General features: G+C 48.5%; 2 protein-coding genes across 3 annotated transcripts in view; both read right to left on the reverse strand.

The window, feature by feature from the left end:
• Positions 1–1,585: 1,585 nt before the first annotated feature.
• GLOD5 (glyoxalase domain containing 5) lies at positions 1,586–10,203 on the reverse strand. Of its 2 annotated transcripts, none has more exons than XM_074963074.1 (4): positions 10,083–10,203; positions 5,369–5,533; positions 3,965–4,120; positions 1,586–2,053 (listed from the first exon to the last, which is right to left on the reverse strand). In XM_074963074.1, exons 2-4 carry the CDS (start codon positions 5,510–5,512, stop codon positions 1,904–1,906), a joined length of 450 nt encoding a protein of 149 aa, XP_074819175.1. In that variant the 5' UTR covers positions 5,513–5,533; positions 10,083–10,203; the 3' UTR covers positions 1,586–1,903. The 2 variants fall into 2 exon arrangements, with proteins under 2 accessions (XP_074819175.1, XP_074819176.1); XM_074963075.1 differs by lacking the exon at positions 1,586–2,053 and adding an exon at positions 2,585–3,107.
• Positions 10,204–13,957: 3,754 nt separating this feature from the next.
• Positions 13,958–22,604, reverse strand: part of LOC141993531 (exocyst complex component 1-like) — a 75,960-nt gene continuing 67,313 nt past the window's right edge. Inside the window, exons 14-18 of the mRNA XM_074963076.1 lie at positions 22,305–22,545; positions 21,078–21,261; positions 19,701–19,900; positions 16,499–16,693; positions 13,958–14,113 (exon numbers count right to left, since the gene is read on the reverse strand). Of these exons, the coding sequence (XP_074819177.1) occupies positions 13,958–14,113; positions 16,499–16,693; positions 19,701–19,900; positions 21,078–21,261; positions 22,305–22,545 (976 nt within the window). The remainder of the gene's footprint in view (positions 14,114–16,498; positions 16,694–19,700; positions 19,901–21,077; positions 21,262–22,304; positions 22,546–22,604) is intronic.

Consider the following 22,604-nt stretch of genomic DNA (forward strand, 5'->3'; position numbering starts at 1 on the left):
TCCGGGGAGGGATTCTCTTGCCTTGTGGGGATTTGAGCAGCAGGAAGCAATAGTTTCCTGTCTCAGGGACACTTTCCGTGCAGTCTCTCCCATCTGAAGGGAACAGATCGGAGATCCACCAAAGCATTTGATATACACAACCAAACAGCATTCAGTAACGGGATGGAGTTGAAAGAGTAACCAGGAGGAAAAGCTCCATATCCCAGGTCCATCCAGCCCATATCCTGAGCCATGCAGACCAGTTAATGGGCCAGATCCTGCTTTGGAGCTACACCAAATTACACCAACAGAGGATCTGGCCCTATATAATTTCCTCTGATGGGCTGATTCAGCAGCTATTGTCACTTTCAGAGTCCACATTAAGCAATGCTGCCATCTAGTGGTTGATTCATACTTGATTTTCGTATACTCTGGCCCTTATTATTAGGGACCTACTAAATTCATGGCCATGAAAACCAAGTCATGGACTGTGAAATCTGATCTCCCACCGTGAAATCTGGTCTTTTCTGTGCTTTTACCCTATACTATACAGATTTCACAGGGGAGACCAGCATTTCTCAGATTGGGGTCCTGACCCAAAAGGGAATTGCAGGGGAGTCACAAGGTTATTTTTTGTGAGGTGGGGGAGTCATGGTATTGCCACCCTTACTTCTGCACTGCCTTCAGAGCTGGGTGGCTGGAGACCAGCGCCTGTTGGCAGGGTGCCCAGCTCTGAAGGCAGCGCCCCACCAGCAGCCACACGGAAGTAAGGGTGGTAATACCATACCATGCCACCCTTACTTCTGTGCTGCTGCTTTCAGAGCTGGGGGGGCAGAGAATGGGGCTGCTGACTGAAGGCCCAGCTCTGCAGGCAGCAGCGCAGAAGTACGGGTGGCAATACCATGCCATGCGATCCTTACTTCTGCGCTGCTGCTGGCGGCGGCTCTGCCTTCAGAGCTGGGCTCCCGGCCAGCAGCCGCCGCTTTCCAGCCGCCCAGCTCTGAAGGCAGCGCCGCCGCCAGCAGCAGCGCAGAAGAAAGGGTAAAAGTACTGCAACACCCCCTACAATAACCTTGTGACCCCCCCCCCGCCCACAACTCCTTTTTGGGTCAGGACCCCTACAATTACAACACCGTGAAATTTCAGATTGAAATAGCTGAAATCATGAAATTTATGATTTTTAAAATCCTATGGCCGTGAAACTGACCAAAATGGACCGTGAATTTGGTGGGGCCCTACTTATTATTAATGATTATTGCTTTATAAGTTGCATTCCATTAGTGCCTCAAAGCACCATTCATGGATCAGGACCCCACTGCACTAGGTGCTGTACAAACACAGAACAAAAAGATGGTCCCTGTCCCAGAGAATTTACCATCTAGGAAAACTTCTGTTGGTGGGAGAGACAGGCTGCCAAGCCACCCAGAGCTCTTCTTCAGGGCTGAGAAAGGTACTCCCAGCTTCACAGCAAAATGAACAGTGGAACAGATTGTTTAGCATAAGTAGTTAGCACATATTGCAAGGGACCTTTCAAGATACAGTGGCCCGTTAACACCTCTGCAGTCATAGGACAAAGAGTGTGTGTGTGTGTGTGTGTGTGGGGGGGGGGTTAATGGGTAGCAGATTGTTGTAATAAGCCATAAATCCAGTGTCTCTGTTCAATCCCTGATTTTTTAGTGTCTAGCAGAGTTATGAATTTAAGCTCCCATGTGTTGTGCAGGTTTCCTTTGAGGATGAGGCCTGGTATGTCCCACTATATCAGGAGCCTGGCAGAATGGACATGGACACAAGCTGATGTGTTCTCAGTTTGCAAACCCCAAACCCCATCCTACAATACATTGCAAATGAACAAAGCAAAATCACGGCCTCCTCTGCTTGCCTCTAGTGTTGAGGGGGTTGGGGGGTGATGGAAAAAGGAGTGTGACTAATGCTTCACTCTGTCGACAGCCAAGTCAGTGCAGTAGTTGGAAACCTCAATCAGGTTTTCATCGGGGTCTCGGAAGTAGATGGATGTGATTAGCCCAATGGCACCCGTTCTGGGCACTGGGCCTTCTTCAATAGTCACACCACAGGCCTGGAAGGAGAGGGAAGGTATGTTTGGTTTTCAGCATTAACAATGGTTTTCTAAGGGGCTTGCTCCCAGTCGTCCCTCATTCCCCCCCACCCCCATGCAGATGGTGGAGCCATTGTCCAAGCACCTCTCTGGCCATGGTTGTTCTGATTTAACAGTGCTGCCGTGCATTTCCCAAGGAGAGGGGCAGATGGTGAAGAGGACCTAGAAGAGCACGAGGTGTCGCCAAGCAGGGCGCTAGCTGCTCTTGAGCCCTGTGATCCCAGCCTGTGGCACTCGATGGCTGCACCTCCTGGCAGACAAACTGTTCAGCATTCAGCACTAGAAGGGGAACAGGACACAACCAATAGATTCAGGTTCACTGGTGAGCTAAGCCAGGCTTTGACTCCAGGTCTCTATTAAGGCTATTATTGCACTAACCCCTTATTCTGCCAAGTCCCTGGGTTTATCTGTCCATGGGCAGGGGGTGTGGGTGTAGGAAGCAGAGAGTCACACAGGTAATGAAAAAACAACGAGGAGGACTTGTGGCACCTTAGAGACTAACACATTTATTTGGGCATAAGCTTTCGTGGGGTAAAACCCACTCCTCGTTGTTTTTGCTGATACAGACTAACACAGCTACCACTCTGAAACCTGTCACCACACAGGTAATGAAATAGACCTTCAAGAAGACACAGGTATAACTGCCCCTCCCATACTGCTTAGATTAGATCCCATACTGGATTAGAGTAGGGTCTTGGATTTCCCAGGTGAGTGGCTGGGTGACAGATCTCATGCTGGATAGTAAGAAAATCTGAAATCTCCCAATCTCCAGTTCCATATGGTGACTTCCTTGAGAACATCTAAATTCATCTCACTCATGTGCTCAAGCTCATGTGCTCTCTGCTCTGAGTGACTTCCATGGACTTTGGACCCCTAATGAAGAGAATCCCCTTGAGTTCAGTGGCAAATGCTCTGCAGACCTGCACAACCGGCTAGGCCGTCAGTTGCCCCTGACAGTGATCCATACAGCACAGCACTGCTGATGTGACTCCTTGTTCCTTATGACTTCCTTGTGCTGTCGAGCAGAGAAGATAAAGAGACACACAACTGAGCTAGGTTGGACTGCAAAGCATCGTGGGTGGATGGGGCTGGACATATGGTGTATGGACAGAAGGAAGGGGCCAATTACATAGACTAGTAGGTGATGGGTTTGGTGTTCTGAAGGCAAGCGATAAACAACACTGGCCAGTGATATTTTGGCAGGTACTGGGTTCTTCTTTCCCAGGCCTGGGGGTTCTCTATGGCTCTGCCACTTTACCTCATCCCTGACCTGAAATACGCACCACTGTTCTAGTCCTACCCTTAGTCTCCCTTCACCACAGCTCTGCAGATGCCCTTCAATCCTGTCTCACAGTTCCCCCAGCTATTCCAGTCCGGGGTTCCCCAGGCACGTCTCTGCTGCTGACCTGCAGCTCCATCTGCTATTCCAGGCCTGGGGTTCCCACGCACAGTTCTGATGATGCCCCTCAATCCTGCCCTATAGACCCTGCCCTGCCCCAAACCTCCTGCTACCCCAGCGCTGAACCTGTTATACAGAGATTTTCAAATGTAACATGTTTCAAATGTTATACAGAGATTGCAAATTTGAGGTTTTGTGATATAGAGCAGTACAAAGCCAGGAGATTCATGCTCACACACTGAACTCCAGGCATCTGATTCTCCTCTTCCTTACAACCCCATTGATCTGAGTGGAATTACTCCTGATTTACACTGCTGTAAGCACAAGCTGAATTGGGCACCAGGTCTCCAAGATGACAGGGAAGTTCGCTAGTCCTTACCCTACCACACCCCTGGGTTTATTCATTCACATCAGGCCCATGGCAGCATCCCATGAGACATGTGGCCACTTGGGTGAAACACAGTTTGCCCAACCTTCAGGTGTCCCACTAGCTGGTCTAGCGAGGTGTCTGTGATCAGGCAGACGTCTATGGAACCAGGAACTGGTCTGTGAGCCTTGGGTTCAAACTCCTTCCCAGCCTCGTGGAGGTTAAACTTTTGGTTCCCAAAACGTAGTGCTTTCCGGTTGCCCTGTCACCAAGGGAAGGAGAGGATTAATGTACTGCCACACAGAGACCCGCCTCTCTGAACGCCAGGATTGCAAGAAAAACCCTGGGCTGGGGAGTGAGCCACTTGTTCATAGCACCAGGGATACTGCTCTGAGAGAACAGGAAAAGTCTCCTTTGACGGGTAGGAGGAGTGTTCCATTTCTGTACTCAATGTCACCCCCTTGTGGAAAGCAAGTGGAACTTCTGTTCCATAGCACAACAAGGGACACAGGAGTGAGATCTTAGCACTGCTATAGCTTTACAGACATGGGAGGAGAGGGAGAATTTCAAAGGCCCAAATGACAGTTTGGTGCCTAACTGCTGCTACACATGTCTTTGGAAATGTCACCCAGGAACTAACCAGCCCTCCCAGTGGCTCTGTGAGGTCAAGCTGGTTTTTAAAAAAAGTGAATTTAAACAAACAAACAAAAATGGATTTCAGTTTTTTGGTCCAAATTTGAAACTTTGCTGAAATGTCTAACTTCAAAGCACTGCAAGCTGCTCTAGAACTGGGAAATGGGCAGGGGGGAATACACGGGAGAAATTGTGTAATGGTGGATTTTATTTATTCATTATTTTATTTATTGCATTGTCCTAATAGGCTACTCAGACAAAGTTTTAAAACTCTGTGGGAATTTGTTATGTAAAATACGGTAGTTAATTTACTTCAAGATGTACCAATGAGAACAGATACACAGAGTCGCTGATGTACAGAGCCCTCACCTCCAATCACTGTACCGCGTGGGTTCAGTTGCCCAGCAACTGTCCGGTCTAACTGAGCTCGGAAGTTAGTCAGGGTTTTTTTTTTCAGTTGTGTACATCGCACTATAACGATATCTGTATGTAACAGTGAAATATAGAGAGATGGCTAAAGACAGGTAGTGTTAAAGAAGAACACTCCAAATGTCAGTGAGCAGAAGGGTAGGGGTATGCGGGCAGCTGGTAGATGCAATAAGAAAAGTTTGGGAACCTCTGCTCTAGGGGCAGGTTCTTCCATTATTTCCTGCTGTAGGGTCTTCTGTACCTGCCTCTGACTAAGCTGCTGCTGACTTATGTCAGAGACAGGACACTCAGTCAGATGGGCCATGGGCTGACAGTTCCTACAATCCTCACTCTACAGATGGGGAAAATAGAGATGCCTTGCTCACAGTGACGCAATAAGTTAGTGGCAGAAGCAGGACCAGAACACAGGACTTTTCATATCCCAGCTCCGTCCTGCCCCTAAGATTACCTTGAAGGTGACCACTTCCATACCCAGGACTTTGGAATAAAAGCCTACGGTGTCTTCAATGTTCTTCACAGTCAGCACCAGATGATCCAGTCGCTGGATAAGACATGGAAGGGGGCCCTCGCGCTTCTCCTGCCAGGACATCATCTGAGAGCCAGGAACCAGAGACTAAAACCGAGTAGAAATAAGGTTAGTGAGATGCAGGGACAAGCTACCAGGTCATTTCCTAGTTGGGCTGGCTGGGGACATGGGGCTAATTAAATGGAAGCAGAAGCCAAAGTTGGTTTTCTTTCGGCCTGTGTGTGGCACATGAAAAATATGTTCTCCTCCTTCAGATGCTTCCTCAAGACCCACCTGTCTTGTGATGCCCAATCCAAAGCCTACTGAAATTAATGAGAGACTTTCCACTGATGTCAATGGACTTTGAGTCAGTCCCTAGAAGAATCAGCCAGTGAGTGAGGGCTAGAAACATGGGCAGATGGGATGGCTGACACTTACCCTATCAACATATGATACAGTCATAAGGCAATCCTGCCTGGAGCACGCTCCTGAGGCAGGCTGTGGCACTACAACTGTGTCTGCCTCAGTTTCCCCTCTCAGCTAACCCAATAACTTCACTTCAGGCTCTCTTGACACTGTAATACCCTCCTTTGGGTTAGTTTGTTATAAAAGCCTTGTGCAATGCAGTACATAACACAAATCCAAACCATATAGTCCATTTCTCACCCCAGTGCAAGGAGTCATGAAAGTTCAAGACGTCTCTTCCCTTGCCCCACATACCACCCCTGTTACCTGTCAGCTCTGTGTTCTTGGGGAACCAGGGCACAGTACCCAGCCTGTCTGACTCACAAAGGACCCGCCCCCCCATCCCCAGCCTCTGCTTGAACCAAAACCGATCAGAAGAAAGACTTACAAAAAGCAATGAAAAGGCAGTGGGAGACACTCCTAAACCCCTGGGACAAGGGTGACAGGATGAAGAAAGCTCCCTTAGCCTCATTTGCATCAAAGATGGGTCAGGGAGGCATCTCCGTTAGCATACAGAATGGAGAACAGAGATTCCAAGGCAAGAACCGCACGGAACTCTGGGACCAGAAAAGCAGGGAAGCACTGCATGATGGGGGATCTCTGCTCCAGATGTTAATGAACCCACGCCTGCACACACCCAGCTCAGTAGTTATCAGACCAATTCTAGTAATAAATCCTTTATTGGTATCCAAAATACTGAAGCTGCCTAATTGCATTGTGAGCTCCCTTGAAACAAAACCGCCCATAGCCAGGAATGATCAGTTCCTATTGTCTAGCCCAGTGGTTTTCAAACTTTTTTTCTGGAGACCCAGTTGAAGAAAATTGTTGATGCCTGTGACCCAACGGAGCTGAGGATGAGGGGTTAGGGTGTGAAAGGGGGCTCAGGGCTGGAGCAGGGGGCTGGGGTGTGGGAGGGGGTCAGGGCTCTGGGCTGGGGGTGTGGGCTCTGGGGTGGGACTGGAGATGAGGGGGTTGGGGTGCAGGAAGAGTGTGGAGCTGGTGCTCAGGGTGGGGGCAGTGCACAGAGCCCCGTGGTCCCCCTGCCTATGAGCTGGACCTGCTGCTGGCTGCTTCTGGGTAGGGACTACTAGTTTTACTCCTGGTTTTACTACTAGTTTTTACTGGCCAGCTGCCAGGGTCCCTGGGTGCAGAGCAAGGTGACCCAGTGCCTTGCATTCCATGACCCAGTACTGGGTTGCGGCCCGAACTTTGAAAACCACTGGTCTAGCCTGAGCAAAACAACTCTGGTATACTCCCTTGAGCCATCAGTTTACCCATAAAGAAACATAATGTTCTCCCTTGAGCCATTATTGTTTCCCTACAAAAACCCCTACTCACACGCAAGTAAGGGTTCTGATGCCTAGATCCAAACTCTGCATCAGTTCCGCTGGGACTTCATCTTCTCCTGACTGATTGTGCTGGGGGCTCTGCCTGTCTCCAGCACTCTGGACTCTCAGATACCACCACCACCTGGGAACCCCCACCAGTTCAAGCTTCACGGAGTGGTGAGAACCCAACCCTCTCTCTCTCTGCTTTTTTTCTACTCTAGGTATAGCTTTCTAACCCAGGCTTGTGTGATCAGTTATAGTGTTCTAAACCTGACTTTTGTAATAAAATTTAAGCTAGATTTAATATTGTAACTGTTTTGTTTGTTTGGCTCTCTTTGGATGGTTATTACCTGGCAATAAATAACTTTTATGGTTCAGCTGGTTGCTTTCCCTCTCTCTCCCTCTCTCTTTTGTGTTTTTGGCTTCCCCATTTACTCTGCAGCAACCCTCCTAAAGCTAAAGCTAAGCTAAAGATCCCTGTAGTGCCCAAAACTCCTGTGGGGTTTGCTCATCCAGTGGGTTACTTCCGGAACAATTGTAACGTGACAGTGGGGATAGGGACGTGCAGAACCTGGGACATATGAGGGTGGCAGCTTGGAAGTGCCACTTGACCCAGGCTGCTGAGTCCAGGGGCATATAAGGGGTCAGCTTGGAAGTGCTGATTCACCCAGTCTGCTCAGACGCGCTCTGTTCATGTGTGTGTGTGTTCATCTGATTCTGGGGCTGGAGGAACCCAGCCCTGGGGAACCTAGGTCCTGCAGGATAGCTCCATTGGGAGGGGACTTGCAGAAGGGAGAAGTAGAGCTCTATATGAACACACAAGTGACACAAGCAGTACATTGATAGAATTACGGCACCTCCCCTCCCGAAGAGTAACCCTAATAAATAAGTGTACCCCAAAGTAACGGGCAAATCTGGTAACACCTCTCATTGCCTTCAACCATGCCTGGACTCTCTATTAGTCTTCTTCTGTCCTTCTGCCACCTCAGCCTTTCCAAGTGGACTGAAACTCTGCTCTTCCTACTGGGAACCCCTGGTGATACTCTGTACCGCATATGACCCCCTGTACACCATGTTCACCACTTTTGTAAGGTTATGATCTATTTTGTACAAAGTATGCCTTCTGAGGTATCATTTGCAAACTCATAATCTGCTGAATATTACCATCCCATTGAAATGTGTGTAAAATCACTGCATGTAAAATTATGAGATTTCACTATATGATTGTTACTGAAATATGTTGTAGTTCTTGGGAACGCCCACTAACTATTTTCTCAGAGACAAAGGCGCACTAGCACACCAGAGACAGGCCATTTACAAATGGGTTCTGAGCTCAAAAAGGTTGTGAACCACTGCCCTACAGCACAGGGCTTCCTATTACACTTAGAGAAAAACAGATTAACAGCAGATTTAAGTTACTTGACTCAGTAAAGCAAAATGTTTGTTTCTCCAGTAACTGGGAATGCTTCTGAGTCAACCTGCAGAACGAAAATAGCACTTTTGGGGATTTGAGAGGTTTTCATTTCGTTTTCTGATTGATTTTACAGGAGATATTCAGGTCTTGTCTAGTGTGACACTGAAGAACCAGGAAGAGTATGCCAGCATCGATAAAATATAAGCGAAACCTCTTTAATCAAAAGGGGAAATAGATTTAATTCAAAATGCTAAACTCTTTGTGTTTATATCTGTTTAACTTGAACACTCAATTAACAGTCAGGAAAAAAGTGCTCTTTGTTAAAGGTCCAACACTTGAATTAAGTTCTGACACAAGTCATAATCCTCTTCTCTGAGGCCCTCAACTAGTCCCCCAGCAAAACCAACATGCAGTAGACACGACACTTCTGATTTTTCTAAGGTTAAAAAAAACAACAATGGGGGAAAGTAAACCGTCCCAGCCCTTTCCATTACACAGTGACAAAAACACCACCAATAACCCCATAACCTTTTATCTGGGGCCAGCCATGAAATAAATAAATCAAGGCGCTGAGACACAATAGGGGATGATGTAATTGCCATATGAACTATATTGATCGTTTATGCAGTATGTGACTCTTTATACACACTCACTGAACTCCCGTTTTATAAATACACTGGCATGTCTCAAGGTAATCCTGCACCATAGTAAAAGCCCTGGTAGCCCATCTATGCTAGCCCTCCCACTGGTGCAGCTCCAGCAGTGAGTGAGGTTAAGAAAAATGCTAGTATAGATAGGTTTCAGAGTAGCAGCCCTGTATAGCATAGATAAGGTTTCCAAGTCCTGCCCAGCCTGGCGTGAGCTGACTGTAAAACCTGGCCCAGATTCCCAGAGGGCAAACCTGGGCAAGTCTCCTCTTTGTTCATGTCAAAGTCACAGTCTGGGATCTGGAGGCGATATCCCGAGGCCACTAGAGTTACAAAGGCAGAAAGAATTTCCCGAATAACATACGCAAGACTTCAGAATTATCCAGATCTGTGGCTCTCCTGCTGTTTGCACCAATTATAGTGAAAAGCTGTGTGACACTGCCATTAAAAATTCACCGGCACTTCCTTGAGCTGGCGTTTGAAAATGCTGAACCAAACACCCTTTAGATGAATGCAATCTCTGCAAAGTCCCATGCATGCCTGTGGACCTGCGTATGTAGCACTCAGAATCCTGATACATTGACTTTGCTTTCTGGTGTTTGCAAGAGCTGATTTTCAGTAGAGCAAGCACTCAGGATGTTTGCTGTCTGAAGACACAGCTTGTCTCTGCAATCTTCCCCCCAGCCCTAGCCTCAGAACCATTTGCAGAGTCACTGTCTGTGCCTCTAGAGTTAATATTTAAGTGTCTGCTCTCAGCAAATGAACATGAGTGAAATGTTGATAGGGAAAAAAAGGCAGAGTACCTGTACGCAGTGAAGACAGGCAAGCTCAGCAAAACAGCCTGAAAGAACACTGTCCCCTCCAGCTAACCACTTCCTGGTCCCCAGAGCTGAGCTGTGCTGGGAGCAGAGTTCCCAAGGAAAAGAGACAGAGCGAGTAGAAATAAAAGCCCAACTCCTGAAAGCTGCTCCCTCCCCTCCGTGAAGACCTTGGTTTCTGTTCGCACAAAGCACCTGACCGGGTTGGGGTCAAAGATCTCAGGCATTTCCCCAGCTTTATGTGTAACACACACTTGCTTCTAAAATAAAGAATACAGGCTCCCTGTGAAATAACACAGGCTACAGGGCGCTCCCGGAAAACAAAAACTGGGGCACACAGCTGCAGTTCTTGGGCTTACCCCAGCTGGGCAGGATGTGCCTGCCTGGGAATCACCAGGTACATCCCACTCCTTCCCTGCCTCCAGGGGGCGCTCTGTGCCTCTGAGACAGGCAAAGGCCATATTGCCCCATCAGGCTGTGTGCACACTCAGTGCCCCCCAGGGACACTAAAGCATCAATGAGGTGGGAAGGAATTGCCTCATCCCTGCAATTATGCGCAGTCAAGCAGGTTCACGGTGGTACTTGCCGATGTCCTGTCCACTGTAGAGTTCCACACGTTGTTCCCAGTGGCAGTGCTAAAAGGGCTTCAGCAAAGCCTGAGCGAGTACTACTGAGTTTAGAGTTTCTGGGTGTGGCATCCATGTCCCCTGGACTTCAGGATCCCTCTCCAAGCAGCCACACTGGCTACCGATTAACCTGAGTAGAACCTCTAGACTTTTCTCCACTTTGTTCAAGATTCTCCACTCTCGGGCTCTGCCCTATCTGTGTGATTTGATCCATGCTGCTCTCCCTGCCCTCTGAGCTCATGGTTCATCATGGCGTAACTCCAGCTCCATGCCAATGATGTCAGTGGAGCTACCCCTGCCTAAAACTGGAGCCACAAACTCGTGTGCCACGCCTGAGGTGCTATTCTCAACTTCTCAGCCCATCAGTTCTCTGGGCTTCTCTTCGCTCACCCGAAGCTGGCAGAATGCGCTCCCATTTGACCTTCATGCCACTGACTCTGTTAGCCTTTTAAAGGTCAGACTTAAAACCCTGCACTTCCACCCAGTTACTGCTGGTCTCATGTCCTGCACTTGTCATCTTCTTTGATAGTTTGGTTCTTCAGCACCTGCTACATGTAAAAGATGTTTTGTAAAACCAACAGAGAACAACATTATGAGCTGCTACATCCCTGCAGAAGATTTAGGGCTTGCTCATTAATAATGCATCTGATGAAGTGAGCTGTAGCTCACGAAAGCTTATGCTCAAATAAATTGGTTAGTCTCTAAGGTGCCACAAGTCCTCCTTTTCTTTTTACCTCTTAGACGATACTCTTATGACTAGGAGAGAGAACTTTTAAACCGGAGGAAAATGGTGAACTGCCTAGTCCTTGCCTTTTCCTTTGACTGTAGAGTGCCTAGCACACATGTATAATAACCAGATTCACAGGGACTGGGTGATGCCAGTGACTGGTGCATTATCCCTTCATCCTTACAGAGCACAATTCCAAGGTACTTATCTATTCCAATGCTTTGGAAGTGCCTGTCTAAACAGCTAAGCACCTTCTGAAAAGCACAACATTCAGATGCACCACTATCCAGGATGAACTTCCTACCTCCCACAAAGACCCCTCCTTCCACCCACTCGTATCTCGACAACCTAAGTCATCAAGGACAGTCTGGGAAAACAGCTAGGCCTGCCAATGTGCCCTGGAGCTCAGGAAATCTGGACTCTGTTGGATCAGGGCTGAAATCTAGCTGAAGGTGGAGGATGATTATGTGTATAGTTGTGTTAGCATTTTAGAGCTGTGTGGATACTGGTTCCTCTCACAACACCACTTTGGAGTTTGTCCCAAGAGGAAGTCTCAGCTTAGCAGAAGCTCAGGCCTGGAATAGAAAAGAGAGTGCTGCATGCCTGGATGAGGTGTAGCTGTTGGGAGGAAACTAGCATAACCCCTACCCACGATATGCCAGGCTTTACATCTGTCCTTTTCCGTCTTTGGGCCTGCTCCCTCTGAAGTCAATGGCAGAGTCCGCATGCCCTTCAATGGGGGGAAGAGCAGGTCTTTTTCAACCACCAAATTCATACAAAATTTGGTAGGGTTTTTAAAAAAGATTTTACTTTGTGTTGAGCCAAGAGCTTCAGATTCATCCCAGTCCCCGTGCCATGAGGCAAAGCTGCCTGAGTTGACATCCCATACAACACAAGGTGACCACGCTGGGATACAAGAACAGGTCAAAGCAATGAGGCCAACACTGAAAGCCTTTTATTGTCTTGTGATACTGTCAATGGGCAGACAAGCTAAATTAGGTAAGAGTGGAAAGATCCCTGGGAAATTGCTCCAGGTTGCATAAGAGTTTTTGCCCCATCCTAGGAAATGAAACATTTATAACAACGTCACATAAAATAACTCTTATTTTTAAACTCTTTGTACAGCAGAATTGATAGATTAAGCAACATCTGAGATGGCTAACACCATGCATACAGGTGCGACGGAAAGCCCTTTATGTTGCAGTGCGTCATTCATAAGCATGGATCCAATTGTTTCAATGCAGCCAAAGGAAGAAACAAGAACCACCCCTTATGGCATGTCCAGCTGCTATTGGGCAAGCCTGTGGAAATTATCTTGGTGAGCAGAGAGATGGTTCATTTCAGACATATCAAAGAGAGAACGGGCTGCTCTGCTTTTGGACTCTGAGGCCGATCCGGGTGTCTCTGACCCCAGTTCTGTTTAGATCCTGACTGGGAGGAGGTGAGGAAACTTGAAAATAAATACAAATACTATAACTGCCACCAAAATGGCTACAGATACATCTAAAAGAAAGGGACAGGAGAGAAGTGAACCACCATTTGCCTGCTGCTGCGGAAACCGAAGAGCTGGCCGGAAGCAGGAGAAAGGGACATGACTAGCACAGGCTCTGCTGCAGCTTTGAAGCGCCTGTGGAAACTGCAGACAGGAGGAGAATAGCCCATTCATACCAGAATTGTGGGAGACGCTGAGCTATGGAAAAGAAACAAACTTTGTGCTTTGTATAGACAGACCTAAACCAAAACCTCAAACCCAAACAACCATAAACATTAGGGGTGTTGGAAATTCAAACCCATATCCAGATTTTAAAAAATGATCCTTAGTTTTACAATGGGCTGCTCCAATCCCCTAGATCTGGACTCCCTGGCATTTTGGGGCATTTGAAATCTAGACCCAAATTGTTAACTGTGGATCCATCTCTAGTTTTATTTAAAACCGGGTATGTTGAACGCGGAAGAGAGATTAACTGGAATTAGTCAAAGTGGCCAAAAATTACATTCCCACTTGGACCCTCCTATAAATTCATAAGTTCAGAGTTGCAAATATATCATGCTTCTCTCCCCCATCTGATCAATGCTGTGTAACTCAGCATAAAGAAGCTGAAGTGCGTGCTCAGAAAGGGTCTAATGAGCATGGGTTGCTCTATGATCGCTCACTCTGACAGGACGTTACAGAGCAATGCTGTAGGAGGTGACAGCACTCACCTTGAGAGTCACAGAAACCCAGCAGTTTGGGTTTATTATCAGCTGTGCATGGCTCCATTGGGGGAAAAGGAATCCCAAAGCTTCCCTCTCAGGGAAGGCGAATTTTTAGACTGATGACTGAGAAAGTTCCCCTTTAATTCAGTAGATCCCCATATTGGGTTAAACCTAGGCTGAGAACTCTTGTGCCAAATGTCAGTCCAGAATAAATGTTCACATGGTCATTTTGGCTCCTTGGCTGCCGATGGAGCTTTCTTGGCACCAGCAGGAGCTGTTGTCACCACGCGCCTAGCCAACAAGGATTGCTTTCACATGCTAGACTGAGTGATGGTGATGAAATAGTTCAGCAAGTCCTCCATGGTGAAGTCCATTGTGATCCCTGACCCTGGGTAGCAGCGCTGGATCAGGTGCTCGAACTCTCGGTACTGCTGTATGAACTCCTGTTCCATGGCTCGCCAGACCACCTGCAGGTAAAACACTTGGAGTCAATAAAAGTGTGGGCCCCTTACTGAATGAGGGAGGCAACCTAGTGACAGAGGATGTGGAAAAAGCTAATGTACTCAATGCTTTTTTTGCCTCTGTTTTCACTAACAAGGTCAGCTCCCAGACTGCTGCGCTGGGCATCACAGAATGGGGAAGAGATGGCCAGCCCTCTGTGGAGATAGAGGTGGTTAGGGACTATTTAGAAAAGCTGGACGTGCACAAGTCCATGGGGCCGGACGAGTTACATCCGAGAGTGCTGAAGGAATTGGCGGCTGTGATTGCAGAGCCCTTGGCCATTATCTTTGAAAACTCGTGGTGAACGGGGGAAGTCCCGGATGACTGGAAAAAGGCTAATGTAGTGCCAATCTTTAAAAAAGGGAAGAAGGAGGATCCTGGGAACTACAGGCCGGTCAGCCTCACCTCAGTCCCTGGAAAAATCATGGAGCAGGTCCTCAAGGAATCAATCCTGAAGCACTTACATGAGAGGAAAGTGATCAGGAACAGTCAGCATGGATTCACCAAGGGAAGGTCATGCCTGACTAATCTAATCGCCTTTTATGATGAGATTACTGGTTCTGTGGATGAAGGGAAAGCAGTGGATGTATTGTTTCTTGACTTTAGCAAAGCTTTTGACACGGTCTCCCACAGTATTCTTGTCAGCAAGTTAAAGAAGTATGGGCTGGATGAATGCACTATAAGGTGGGTAGAAAGCTGGCTAGATTGTCGGGCTCAACGGGTAGTGATAAATGGCTCCATGTCTAGTTGGCAGCCAGTGTCAAGTGGAGTGCCCCAGGGGTTGGTCCTGGGGCCGGTTTTGTTCAATATCTTCATAAATGATCTGGAGGATGGTGTGGATTGCACTCTCAGCAAATTTGCAGATGATACTAAACTGGGAGGAGTGGTAGATACGCTGGAGGGGAGGGATAGGATACAGAAGGACCTAGACAAATTGGAGGATTGGGCCAAAAGAAATCTGATGAGGTTCAATAAGGATAAGTGCAGGGTCCTGCACTTAGGATGGAAGAATCCAATGCACCGCTACAGACTAGGGACCGAATGGCTAGGCAGCAGTTCTGCGGAAAAGGACCTAGGGGTGACAGTGGACGAGAAGCTGGATATGAGTCAACAGTGTGCCCTTGTTGCCAAGAAGGCCAATGGCATTTTGGGATGTATAAGTAGGGGCATAGCCAGCAGATCGAGGGATGTGATCGTTCCCCTCTATTCGACACTGGTGAGGCCTCATCTGGAGTACTGTGTCCAGTTTTGGGCCCCACACTACAAGAAGGATGTGGATAAATTGGAGAGAGTCCAGCGAAGGGCAACAAAAATGATTAGGGGTCTAGAGCACATGACTTATGAGGAGAGGCTGAGGGAGCTGGGATTGTTTAGTCTGCAGAAGAGAAGAATGAGGGGGGATTTGATAGCTGCTTTCAACTACCTGAAAGGGGGTTCCAAAGAGGATGGCTCTAGACTGTTCTCAATGGTAGCAGATGACAGAACGAGGAGTAATGGTCTCAAGTTGCAATGGGGGAGGTTTAGATTGGATATTAGGAAAAACTTTTTCACTAAGAGGGTGGTGAAACACTGGAATGCGTTACCTAGGGAGGTGGTAGAATCTCCTTCCTTAGAGGTTTTTAAGGTCAGGCTTGACAAAGCCCTGGCTGGGATGATTTAACTGGGAATTGGTCCTGCTTCGAGCAGGGGGTTGGACTAGATGACCTTCTGGGGTCCCTTCCAACCCTGATATTCTATGATTCTATGATTCTATGAATAACCCCTCTTACTGGGAGCATCCTATACTGCTCCCCTCAGGGGCTTGCTGCAGTGCAACGTAACCATGCACACCCACAGAGGCACATGTTCTTCACCGCCTGCTGCACAAGTGCAACCACCAGCCCAAGAGGAAGGGACATGCACGGGGTTGACCTCGGAGCTTCTAGGCTCACATCCTCAAAGGCACTTAGGAACCCAACTCCCACTGAAATCAATGAATGTTGGGTGCTTAAATACCTTTGAGGATCTGGGCTCTAGGCCCCAGAATTTGCCTAGTAAGAGTTCCCTCTAAGGGAGCAGAGATAAAGGAATTCCCACTAATTTTCAGACTACTAAGAGAAGCAGGGAGCAGAGACAGGTCACTGGGAAGAGGGAGGAGAGAAATAAGAGAGGGTGGTTTGAGGAGAGAGAGAGAGGAGATGAAACAATGGGCATGAAGAGGGAGACAATGCAGTGGGAGTGATGGTCAGAGAGATGAAGCTAGGAGGTCCCCTTCCTTCTGCCATTTATTGTTGCCTGGCAAGCTTGGCCCCCAAAACATATGAAGCTACCACTGCATTGCACCCTGTGAGCGATGCCCAGGCCATATTTACCGGCAGAAGGTTTTCCTCGGGGGAGAGATACTTGTAAATCTTCCTGTAGAGAGTATCCAGAGCTCTCTTCACCTCCTTGCCAGGGTACTTTTCTATCACCTTCCGCAGCTCCTGCTTGCTGTATGCCAGCTGGAAACTCACTTCCTCTTCTTTCACTCCCTGAGCCACGCGGGCTTTCACCCCCTCGAAGAAATGCTGGGGAAGCAAAGGAGACAAATCATGCACCAGCTGTTTCACGGTGTGATTCTACTAAGCTCTTTTTTGGCTGACTCCAGAAGCCTTTTCTCCTGCCTCTTGCTGGGTTTTGACTGAGCAGATCTGACCGTTTGTGCAGAGCCAGAGTCTTTATGTTCTACAGAGGAGGATGCCTTTAGCTCTCCGCACTCCATGCTCTGCAAGGAGATTGTTGTAGACATCTGCATCCTGTAGCAGCAACACTGATGCTACCTGATATTTGAAAAGCAACCTGTGGTTCTTTTTGCTCCACATACCTCATCAACTATAAAGATTCTGGCATCCAAATATAGCTGGTGGTTTTATACAGGCTGCATAAAGCAGAACAGAACACAGGTGTCTCTTCTGCTGATCCAGGATACTGGCTCCACAGTGCTGGCAGTAGGAAAAACTAGCTCCTGGAGTTTGTCTCTATCATGGGGTGCATACAACCCCCCCCACCCACCCCGTTCCCGTAGCAGCCACACAGGGGTTAATAGGCAGCTACGGTTACTTTCCCGGCTGTGATTAAGTGGCTGACCAACCATAGCTGAGTTAAAAGCCTTCTCCTAGCAAGACCAGCCTTCCGGGGAGGGATACTCGAGGAATGGAGCTCCCAGGAGAAGGCACTTAGGGAGAGATGTCCCAGGTGCCTGGAGAAGGAGGAGGCCCAGCCTATGGGTGGCTGCATGCAGTCAGAGAGCCTGAGGGGACTCGGCATCAGCCTGAAGAAAGTGGCCCAGGGAAACAGCAGGGAGTCTATGGGAGCAGACCCTGGCTGCTTAATGCAAGGTCCCTGGACTGGAGGTGGGGGCCTGAGTTCCCCTACTGACACTCAGAGAAGGGGAGGCAAAAGCCCTGACACAAAGGGGGACAAGGACTATTGAGTCCATGGTGGGGCTGAAGGCTTGGGAAAGGGTCATTAGGCTTCTGCTTCATTGGCCTTGTTCTCCCCCTGGAAGGGGTGGGACTATGAGCAAGCTGGGCAGAGAGCAGAGACATGAAAAGGGGCAAATCACCCCAGGACTGGAGTGACCACTGACAGGGGGCGCTAGAGTAGAAGAGGTTGGTACACCATGCCCGGTCCTGAGGGGTGCACCAGCCGCTGAGTGACTCCCCTGCCGTCCCATTGCTCCTACGTCCCCCAGACTTTCAGTGACACTTGGGGCTTGTTCACACAAACACCTACTTGGTGGGAAGCTGGGGTGTAAATCTAACCCACACTAGCCTGCAGCACACCAAGCGGCTGTACATGAGGGAGCTGTTAGCGCATGGCAGCAGGGTCCACATGGATGGTTAGTTGCCCAGCACCCCAGCTTGATGTGAACGAAGCATTTGCATGGACAAGCTCTTACACCTTCTAAGTGAAAAGGGGACTTACGTTCCTAACTCAGCTAGTCACTTTTGAAAATTTTTACCCCATGTCAGTCAACTAAGCGGCTCATAACTGAAAAGTCACATGGGGAGCAGCTGTGGGCAGCAAAGCCGCTGCTCAGGATTCCTCTCCCTGAGCAGAGCACTGCTAATGGACACCACAAATGTCGTCACTTTCCCTGGCCACCAACAATGAAATTCCACTCTGCCCTCATCAATGGAAGACAAAACAATTAGCACGGGCAGTGAGTTGATTGAAGCTCTGGCTGGTGTCATAGCTGAGCAGATCTTCCAGGGGCAGGAGGCATTTGACAGCAAAGACCAGAAGCAAATCAAAACCAACAGGCATTTCAATTAAGTCCAGCTGGGCCTAGCTTTTATTAGAAGTTATAGGCCATTGAGCAGGTGGGTGAGCATTAATCAGAACAGCAAGGGGTTAGTGGAGTGGTAAGGAACTATGGGAAAGAGCTGAATGTCCGCTTGAGTGGAGCCATGCTTTTAGCTCAGTTAACAAATCAATCACTTGGGAACCCTGAAATTATGTTAGGAGGCTCTGCGCTAGCAGCCATCCAGAAAGAACTGGCATCAGCCAGCCACAGACATGCAGCCAAAAGAGAAAGCAGTGATAGAAATTTGTCCCTTCAGTTCAAAGCCAATTCAGGTGAGCTGCACAAGCAGTTCTGCTCGCTCACGTACAATAGTGAGGCTGTTACCCACCAATGCTAGCTAGAGAGGGCAGCGGTGCACAGACATGGTGAGTGTTAGTCTCACCAGAGTAATTCTGGCTTTGATGTCACAAACAGGGCAACCCCTTCCTGTTCTGTCCTCCAACTGTCTCTTGGATGGGGTGTGTGAATCCAATAGAGGGTTTAGTTGCAGAGTGTGTATCCTTGGCATTTTGGGAAGGGCTGTATTAATTTCTAGAGGTCAGAAGCTCTCCTGATCTAGGGCAGAAATTGAATTATCCCCCACAGGGAAAAAGGATCTCATTCAGCCAATGTTTGAGAAGCACTTTTGACATATAAAGCACAAGATTTGTGCTAATGGATATTAGATAGCAACGGCTGCCTAGTATTGTATGGGGACAAATGAGGTAAGAGCAAAGTAAGGACTTGTCTACACAGCAGCAAAAGCTGCGTTCTCAACTCAGCTAACTCGGATTAAGATCATGGTGAAGACAGGGCAACTTGGGTTCAAGCCTATAGGACAGCCTGGGACTGAACTCAGGCAGCTGACCTGAGTTGCTGTGTCTTTACTGCTTTTTTAACCAGAGAGAGCTAGCTCTGGTTAAAATGCTTTTTTTTCTTTTTGCAGTGTCAAAAGGGTGCTTCAGATTAGCCTTGGGACTTCCTGGGTCATGCTTGCTGGAGGTAGAATGGTTCAGTGGTTAGGGCACTAGCCTAGCACATGGGAGCCCTGGGTTCCAGTTGCTGCTCTACCACCGTGGACAAGACACTTAGCCTTTCTGCATCTTGGTTCCCCATCTGTAAAAAGGACTTAACAGGCACGGTCTGAGGATAAATCCATTAAAGACTGTGAGGTGCTCAGATAGGATAGTAAGGAGTGACCTATACATACTATAGACAGAGGAGGTTGTGGCTTATAATGTACTTACGTTGAGTTTCTCCAGTGGCTGTCCCAGGTACTTAATGACATATCTCTCCAGGTGTTCATGGTACCTTTGCTTGGCTTCCTTTCTCTTGCTTTCCAAGCAGTGGATCTTCTTTTGGCACAGAAAGCAGTGGATGTGGTGGAAGTTTTCCATCATGACCATGTCCGTATTGACCTTCAGGTTTGCTGAGGCCAGACTATTGACTAAAAAGAAAGGGAGAAAGCACATAGGCCTAGAGGGATCTTTTGATAATCAAGATGGGGAGGAAGGAAGGGGAGACACAAGGTGAAAAGACAGGGTGAGTTAAGCCCACCATGCACAAACCCAGAAGGGTCTTCCAGAGAGTCTAGGCAAGTCCTATCAGTCCAATCTACAGACTGCTTCCATCTTCCTAGCCCTAGAGTCTTGCCTATAGCTCATGCTTTGGAGCTAATGGCTCTTAGCCTGTCCCATCTGAATGGCTCGCTGGTTCCAATACCGGAGGAGAATAACATCGTAATGTAAATAACGATTTCATGTAATGTATTTTTATTTCCTATCTCAGTAGCTTTCTAATAAACGCAGATGGTGCCCTGACAGGCCTGGTACTGACTGCATTAGTGAGGCGGATCATCCAGGATAATATGCAAAGAAGGCTACGCCCTCTGCATCAGGGAAAGGTGCTAACGTAGCTTTCCAGCTTTCAAAGTCTGGGCATCTCTGAGTGATCTACAACTCAACCTTCTGTGTGTGTGTGTGTGTGGAGGGGGGGCGGGGATATCACTTCCACAGCACCCTGAGCCCCTGCCAGGCTCGGAAGCAAGAGACCAGCTTTGAGACCCACATTAGGATCTCTTGCATGGCAATGCAGAGTGCAACCTGCAAACTACCAATCTCCCCCTCTTTCTCTTGGCAATGTACAGGAGTGCTTTTTGGGGGGAGACCTTCTTTCTGACAACTTATTCCAGTGACTCTGCACCTCCTGAGACTTGTTAATATTGCTCCTGTGATCTCTCTGCTTCGGTGTATCTACAGCCAGGAAATGCATTCTCAGCCCTCAGCTGTACTGGGTTTGCACTTGGTGCAGCTCAGAAAGGAAGAGTGACTCTAGGCCACCCCTCTGGGACCCCAAACAAGCCCTTGCGTGTGGGTGTGTTTTTCTGTGCATAGTGCATACACATGGGTGGCTGCATATATGTGTGTGGGTGTGTGTGAGGGATTTCAGTGTTCCAACATGGATCAAGATCCTTGTTTCATGCTGGCCTCTCTGTGCCACTAACAGAACCAGAATCCTGATCCAAACACGCTGGGCTTTAAAAGAGGGGGTTTGAAATACTGCTCCAGATCTGAATGTTGTGATTCAGGTCTGAGCGTACTCCACTGCTGGCTCTCTCTACTCACTGCTGCTGAAGACACTGCCCACCAGTTTGGCATGAGCTTTGTCCAGCTCGCCTCTCCGCTGAGCCCATCTGAACACATCCTCCGAGAAATTCACGAACTCCTCAAAGCGGCTGACGAAAGGCAGGATCCCGCCTTTAGCCCTGCTAGGCACCTTCGCTTCCTCGATTTCTTTGCACAGGACACACTGGGAGCAATAGAATAAAACAGAACACTCTCAGACTTGGCCAGTCCCTGGCTCTGGGGTGGGCATGCCAAAGAGCCTGTCAGCAAGCAAACCCCACTAGAGCCTGCATGCCAGCATCACAGCTAGCTGAACCCTGTACTCGTAACCGACAGGAATGAATCAAGAATGATAAAATGGTCAATTTCAGTGCTCTCATTCATACGCTTGCAGATTTTAAGGCCAGAAGGGACCATTGGGATCGTCTAGTCTGACCTCCTGCGTGGCATACGCCAACAAACTTCACTAGTATTGCCTTCCTCCAGCCCAGAATGACAGCCCTCGAATCCGCTTGCCCCAGAACTGGTACCACATGGGCATTGGCAGGGCAAGCTTCCCCTCCAGTGCCCCAGCACTGTGCCACTGAAGGACCACTTCTAAAGGAGAGGGGAGTTCGGTCTCCAGGGATGATTCAATCTTTGATCTCTGGGATAATGCTAAACTAATATTTATAATGTTTATCTATCACTCAGCCTGAGCTGAGACAGCCACGAAGGGCAGGCATGAGTTCCAGCCGTGGTGGTTCTGTGACATGAGCGCCTGTCGACTAGCAGCTAGTGTGAAAGCCGTGTACCGCTCCACGCAGATGGCCGAACAATGACCTGCAGCTCACTTTCAGCCATGGCTAAAAGCACCGAGACAGGAAAGTTCCTAGTGATGCATTTTCAGCCACTGCTTTTAGGAATGTGCTGTTTGAAATCCCTTGGCCTCCCAGCCCTGTGTGAAAGTACGGCCTATGCAGTGTGCCCATACAAGTGGGGACATCCTTGTGTACGCACTAGCAATGAATGATGCAGGGAGATTTTAATTCTCACAAGAACTGAGGGCCACATCCACACAGGCATTGGCTTCACTGGGGGGTAGGGAGGCTGACTTCAATGGAGCCATGCTGGTTTACTCCAGCTAAGCATCAGGCTCAGAAGCTCTAATTATTCGCACAAAGGGTAAATGCTGACTTGGGGCTCCAGCGCTCCGAGGTGCATCTCTGCTTACGGATGGAGACTCACAATGCACTTGTTGAAGTTGTTCTTGGCCAGGAGCAGGACGTTGCTGAGGACCATGTTGAGGAAGGAGGAGGAGGAGGCTGTGGAAGAGCCCTGCATCTCAAACATGTAGTCATTCAGGGTAACCAGGACCTGCAGGCAGCTAAACTGTTGGACCTTATTGCAGGTATCTATAAATCCTCTCAGCTCTGGCTCCAGGGACCTGAAGATCTCAGACAGCAGCTGGGTGGGCTGCTCTTCTAGTCTAGAATAAGTGTCACAAACAGATAGGGGGTTGGGACAGAGCTGCTCAGGAAGTGGGCC

This window comes from Natator depressus, chromosome 9, assembly GCF_965152275.1.
Source record: "Natator depressus isolate rNatDep1 chromosome 9, rNatDep2.hap1, whole genome shotgun sequence".
Classification (NCBI taxonomy): Eukaryota; Metazoa; Chordata; order Testudines; family Cheloniidae; genus Natator; species Natator depressus.